This window comes from Egretta garzetta, unplaced genomic scaffold (genome assembly GCF_000687185.1).
Source record: "Egretta garzetta isolate BGI_Z169 unplaced genomic scaffold, ASM68718v1 scaffold339, whole genome shotgun sequence".
Taxonomy (NCBI): Eukaryota; Metazoa; Chordata; class Aves; order Pelecaniformes; family Ardeidae; genus Egretta; species Egretta garzetta.
Window position 1 is genome coordinate 1,095,264 of NW_009260800.1, and position 7,042 is coordinate 1,102,305.

At 39.0% G+C, this 7,042-nt stretch overlaps 1 protein-coding gene across 1 annotated transcript in view; it reads right to left on the reverse strand.

Annotated features, from left to right (window-relative positions):
* The window catches only part of SPATA17 (spermatogenesis associated 17), a 94,868-nt gene extending 87,864 nt beyond the window's left edge, over nucleotides 1–7,004 (reverse strand). Inside the window, exons 1-3 of the mRNA XM_035902204.1 lie at nucleotides 6,835–7,004; nucleotides 5,757–5,867; nucleotides 883–972 (exon numbers count right to left, since the gene is read on the reverse strand). Coding sequence (XP_035758097.1) covers nucleotides 883–972; nucleotides 5,757–5,867; nucleotides 6,835–7,004 — 371 coding nt within the window. The remainder of the gene's footprint in view (nucleotides 1–882; nucleotides 973–5,756; nucleotides 5,868–6,834) is intronic.
* Nucleotides 7,005–7,042: the final 38 nt, after the last annotated feature.

A 7,042-nucleotide genomic window follows, 5' to 3' on the forward strand; every position in this document is an offset into this window, starting at 1 on the left:
CTTGAACCAGCAATGGGAAACAGATTACCAGTGCTTTTTTTAACAAGTGCACCTAATGGCTGTAGCCTATCTTTTTATGAGGGAAATATTGGCCATTAAGTGATTAATGTTGTTCAACCTAATAATTCTTTAGGCTTGCTACAGTATGTCTGGATGATACAAAATTACTTGCTACAGGCAAGTAGAGGTCAAACTAGAAGATGTAACAACCCCTATCCCTCGCAGCCTTAATTTTTATGAAGATACAGAAATTCAAGCATATGAGTTTGACCAACTGGGCTTATGATCATAAAAAATGGTGGAGGGCCTCCTGGGAGAAAGGACCAATCATAGTGTTTCCAAAAAATTTATATGAATGTCTATATGGCATTTTACAGAACAAAGTAGTTGTACATGATCTCTACTTTAGAAATGGAGAAAATTACATAAAGAAAGATTTTTAAAATTACCTGGTCAGATCCAGCAGTACAACTTAATTTTCTACAATGAGTCCAATTATCATACACTCACTAGGCAATTTTTCTGTAATGTCAACAATAACAGAGATAAAAGAAGTCTCTGCTAACAGTATATCTGAGGGACATGGGGTTTTTTTCCCAGTCATGCCAAGGTTTCTTAAACAATACTGTGCATCTATTCTGAAGATGGATTATTTCCATGATGCTTATTAGCATCATGCCGTTTTAATTTTATGCAGTTCTGAAAATCATAAACTGTTCTTTCTTACAGTGGCACGGCATATATTAAATTCTATTCAAAAGGAAAATAACAGGTTTGGTTTTTTTTCCAAATGCTCCCATTTTATTAAAATCAAGTAATACCACGAGAAATTTTGGGAAAATCAAGATAGAAATACGGGTTAAAATAGGCTTAATATGCTACCTCAGATAGGCTCGGACTCTGCATCCTCGAAACCAGCTCTGGATTTTGACAGCAGCTTTGTACTCTATTTTTCTGACTTCATCTACAGATCTGAAAATATAAAATGTAGTAATATTTATCAGTATGGTAATTTAGTACCAAAGCAGAAAAGTTCTTCTAAATATGTCTTACTGTTGCAGATTCTGATTTTTCACCAGGTTTTTCACTTTTTAGTTCTACATAGGTCAATAACAGCGCAGAACAATATAATCTACATTAGTTGCATATTATGATGATAACAAAGATAAAGCATATTGCAACTTGCAGATGATGTAAGATTTGGGAGAGTGTACTTCTTATTCCCATATAATACTGAATATCCATTTCAGCATGTCATGGACTTCTTCCATTGTAGTTGAAATATATGGATAATGCTTTAATTACAATTAGACCTGAATTATAAGAAAAATCCTGTAGTTATGTATAAAATTGCATATCCACATGAATATTAAATAAATTAACGGTGGTCATATTATCATGATAAATATCAATTGAATTAATAAGAAGCATAAATTAAGGGTAAGATGTAGTTCAAATACACTGGTTTATGACCGATACAAAAATCTTTTACTTGTTTATTATCTGAACAGTGATAGCATCAATAATGGCAACAGATACACTCCTTGTCTGTAGATTTTTTTAATGATTACAAGCTGATCTTACCAGGTGAAGGTAGAGGATTTAGACCTTTTAGCTAGTTTCTTAGGAAGGAATTTAAAGAGGAGAAATATGAAAAAAAAAAGTGACTGAAGGAAAGGGAGATACAAAAGTAAGTTAAAACTGTTATGAGTTAGAAGAATGAAAGCATAGGAAAGAAACTAGATGTGGAAATTTCCAAACTTTAGAAGGCCTGGAATGTCAGGATATGAAATCTTAGTGTGGCTTAAAAGGAAGTCGGGAATTGGAAACAAATGATATCCAAATGATATCAGTAATTTGGATAGATTCCAAAGGGATGACCATGGGAATCTTTTACATGGAATTAGAGTAGTATTGAGTCTTGACAAAACTTTTCACAATGGGAATTCAAAGACACAGATTTTGGAGATAACATAGAAATGAAATGGGCAGCATATTGGCATGTGCTGCAGACGGGCAAAGAGGGAACAAAAGGAAGGAAAAGAACTACAAAATATGTTAGGGTGACAGCATTGATTAATATAGATGCTAGAGGAACTAATGAAAAAGGGAGGGTATACAGAAAGATGAAGAATTTGTTTTTAAGTTACATGTGAATAAAGGTTATCTAGAAAGAGATACTGGTGAGGCAGCTGAAGATGCAAGATAGTGGTAGGTAGAGAATTGATGACTTCAAGGAGATTTTCAAGAACTGCTAGCTGTCAGTTTTCTGTCAAATGACATAGAATAAGGAAACAGCATGTGCACAAGTACAAAAGAAGCACAAGTAAAAGCACCTCATCAGAAAGTCAGAAAATAATTCCAAGAGATAGTCCTTGCTTGCCTTCTTTCTGTGACTGTCTATTACGAGAATAGTATTTGTGATAAAGCTAAAAGTCATGTAAGGAAAACCATGAATCTAAAAGAGATTAAAGAAATATGCAAATCTGGAAGACACTTTTCAGACAGTTCAGGAAGAAATCATTACCACGATGAGTTTCAAGGCTGAGGGGTAGAACCCAGCTATGAGATTACCTCTAGCTTTTATTTAATTTTTTGTTTGTTTGTTTCAAAATGTCAATAACTGTCAAGTCTTTGAACTTAAAATTGTATTTTCATTTTCGTGGAGTTTTTGCTATCCCATTTTTATTAGGAACTTATTAACCAAATAGTTTAATTTGTTACATCTGCCGCAAAAGAACAATTAGGCTACTATTAGATAGATTTCTTAACTAGTTGATATTAGTTAACTCTCCTAACAAAATATTGTGTCAACATTAATTGCCTTGGTAGACACCAGGAAGATTAATTTTATCTGATAAATTAGGATTATCCTCATTATATTTCTTGGAAAATGAAACACAGATTTACTACCAGAGATCAAGAAGCATTAGCTCCATTCATTTTCTATCATCTGGTGCAGCATGTGCTCTCAAATCACATTAAGTGGCCACAAATTTTCTTTGCCATCTGACACACATCAGACCTGACCAGTACCTGGAAACTGTGGAAAACAGACTTTTTTACCTAAGACTGAAAAAGAAGTCAGTATCAAAGCTGGCATTTACGCTAGAGAGCTTCCTTGTTCCTTTCTTGTGCAGCTTAGTAGACTTCATAGGAAGCAGACACCTCCAGAATACTTTTACCTAGAGGTAAATTACTTTGATTAAAAGGGTATGAGTGATTTGGCCCTGGACAGGCAGCCACGATTACAGCCTGGAAATGAAGGGGATGAGGGACTGGCCGTGTCAGAGGTGACAGCTCCAAAACCAGTCCTACCCACTTAGCAATGACAACAGTCTGCTTCTGGAAGAGCAGAAGCCTTCTCCTCTATTACTCCCTGATAGGTTTTTTAGTTGGCATTCTGTCTTGCCTGGCTGAGTCAGTTTAGAAGCCTTTGTAAAGTTTATTGAAGCAGACCCAAACCAGACTTGTTTTTCTTACTATATTGCTCCACAGACACTTTAGACTGGCCTTGCCAGCAGAAGAAATGGTTTGGGATGTAAGTTGCTCAAGCTGGTTGTCTGTCCTTCTGATCAGATTGCACAGTTGTCATACTGTTTGAATTAAGTTTTTAAGAGTCACAGATACTTCTCAAAGACTTTACTGCGTGTTAAAAAGGCATACTCAAGGTCAGCATCTGACATATAGATGGTACAGTAAATAAAATTAGGTTCTGGAATGAGTAAGTGATAAAATGGTTTAACATTTAAAATGAGAGAATGCACTAATAGATCCTGTATATACTAATGCTTATCCTGACAGGGTATTTCTCAAAGTACAGGCTTACGGCATTTTTGCATTGTGCCATCACTGGGCAAGACCTTCTCTAGAAAGGTGCTTTCGCTTAAAAGACACAGTCAGTTTAGGAGACCTCACACCTCTGACATAAACAGAGTTCTGCATAAAGTAAAGTATGACAGGTATGTTACTAAGATCAGAAAAATATTATTAAGATCAGATAAACCTGTCTAACCCCAACCAACGGGCAAGATACTACATTCATCAACCTGCTATAATTTTTAATGGAACAGGTGAACCAGGACAAGAGTCCTAAAATAGCAAATGCATTTTGAAAGATAAAGTTTTCTGATTTGGGGATTTACTTTAAGGCACTTCAGTTACTATGTTCCTCCTGCAGCAGTAATTGCTAACAAGAGTATTGGGTTTGCGTGGCAAGGTTTTTGTAGCGGAGGGACTGCAGGAGTGGAGAGAAGCTGCTAGAAGCCTCCTCTATGTCTCGGCTCCAAGATGGACCAGCTGCTGGCCAAGGCTAAGCCAGTCAGCGATGGTGGTAGCACCTCTGGGATAACTTATTTAAGAAGCAGAAAAAAACCTGCACAAGACTAGCAGCAGCCAAAAGAGAAAAGTGAGAATATGTGAGAGAAACAACTCTGCATACACCAAGGTCAGTGAAGAGGGAGCAGGAGGAGGTGCTCCATAGCGAGGCAGGCTGTTCCCCTGCAGCCCATGGAGCTCCATGGTGGAGCAGATCTCCCCTTGCATCCCGGGGAGGACGCCACACTGGAGCAGGTGGATGCCGGAAGGAGGCTGTGACCCCATGGGAAGCTCACACTGCAGCAGGGTCCTGGCAGTATCTGTGGAGAGAGGAGCCCGCACCGGAGCAGGTTTGCTGGCAGGGCTTGTGACCCCATGGGGAACCCACGCTGGAGCAATCTGTTCCTGAAGGACTGCACCCCATGGAAAGGATGGACCCACACTGGAGCAGAGGAAGAGTGTGAGGAGTCTCCCATCTGAGGAGGAAGGAGCAGCAGGGACAGTGTGTGATGAACTGACCGCAACCCCCATTCCCCGTCCCCCTGCGCCACTGTGGGGGGAGGAGGTAGAGAATTTGGGAGTAAAGTTAAGCCCAAAAAGAAGGGAGGGGTGGGGGAAAACTGTTTTAAGATTTCGCTTTTATTTCTCATTACCCTGCTCTGATTTGATTGGCAATAAATTAAATTTTCCCCAAGTTGAGTCTGTTTTGCACATGATGGTAATTGCTGAGTGATGTCTCCCTGTCCTTATCTTGACCCACAAGCTTTTCATTATATTTTCTCTGCCCTGGCCAGCTGAGAAGGGGAGTGATAGAGCAGCTTTGGTGGACACCTGGCATCCAGCCAAGTACTTAGTTTTCACCAGGATTGCTTTAAGTCAAGCTGCTCTAGGGCATCTGTGTGTTCTAGATGTTCTACAGAATTCTGCTTTTCAGTCTTGATAGATAGGTGGAGAAAGAAATATATATTTTTTTTGTCTTAAAAAGTGTTTGACACACATGGAACTAAATCCTTCAGGTCTTACCCTTGGAGGTATTTGTAAACAGGGCAACTCATACAAAAAAAGGTAAATACTTGGTAATCTATATTCTTCTGCACCTTCTGATGCTTCAGATCAGCCCATATCTTTTCAGGAATCTGGTACTTCACTGCAGAATACTGGCTGTATTTATAAAGTAATCACTTTTTTTACAGTATCATGTATTTTTATCTGAATGCCCTCAAATTACTTGTGGATGATGAGTGACTGCATGGATTACACTGACTCATGTGCTCATGGCATCCCAGATTTGGCAATTTTAACAGATCTATTACGTTATGTAGATAAAGCATATTTCTGAAAGGGAAATAGAAGCTGTTGTCTGACTTCAAAATACAAATGCTTCAAAAATACTTCAAAGACCACTGCAAATTTGACACACTTTAATGCCCCAAACTTACTTGTTAAGTTTAAAATTTAAATAAGGATCTACCAAAATCTCTAAACAAGATATTCTGACTTGCTTCAGGATTTTGCTGACAGCTGTGTTGAAGTAGTCCAAGATTTTCACCCTGAAGAACAAAGATCAGATTACTGATCAGCCCTTCAGTCGCTGAGCTGAACTGTTTGAAGCCTCTCATTTAAAGTCTCAGCTGAAAATCTGAATTTCAAGAAGCTGATGGATTATAGCCTATTCTTGAAAGGGAAACAATTCATTTTTGGAAAGCTCTGCCAAAAAACAAATCCCCAAACATCAAGCATGCTGCCCTCCAATGGATTTCCATGTCTGGCTCAGCCTGCTCTTTCTAACCTGAAATATGTGCAATACAAGCATAGCCTTCTGTAACTGATGCTCGTTTGGTGAACTGGTGTGCGTACAGCCACAAGAGTACGAGCTAAATTTCAGGGAAAGAACAGGAAAACACAACACTTCATATGCAGGCAGGACTTGAACTTGGTGTAACTTTTAGCGATGTTCAGGAGCTTTGTTATTGATGCTAATGATGTTGTAATTGGATTCTGAAACAAACGATTCATTAATTAGCAAAGAAAAAAAACCCCTACAACTATGCTAAATATGGTTTTTTTTTTTCTGTTTGAGTATTAGCATTCCATGTACAGCAGCAGCAACAATACACTTGAATAAAAGGGTTTACAGGAGAAATCTATGCAATATTAAAATAGGTCTTAAACCATTTTATTTCCTAAAATCTGATCTGCTAAAAGTTGGCCACCAACATTTTAGCGTTCAGAAAACTCAGCAGCACAAACGGGCCCACTCGGTGGAGAGAAGAGTAGCAGGGGATCTGATAGATCAGCTCGCCACCCTCCATGTGGGACATTTTGGATCTTTAGTAGAATAAACATCTCTTAATTTATTAGAAAAAGACAAAATATGTCCCAGGTACTAGAAACTGAAGATGCATAATCTAATCTAAAAACGAAGCTCAGTTTTAAACAGTGTGGATAGTAACCAACAACTCGGTGAGAAGCTGGGGGTGTGTGTGTTTCTGTCAATTAAAAAAAAAAAAGTGGTGCCTTTCAACAGGATAAACTAAACGTCCGCTCAAAGTTACAGATTTGAGCCACGAGAGCAGGGGTTCACGGCCTGCCTGCCGCCTCGTGGAGCTCAGTAGGAGGAAGACTCTGGGGAGAGCTGCACTGCCGGCTCCCGGGGGCGGGAGAGGGCCCGAGCTCGCGAAGCTCATCGCCTCTCGGGAGTCCCCGGAGGTTCCTTTCCCCCCCA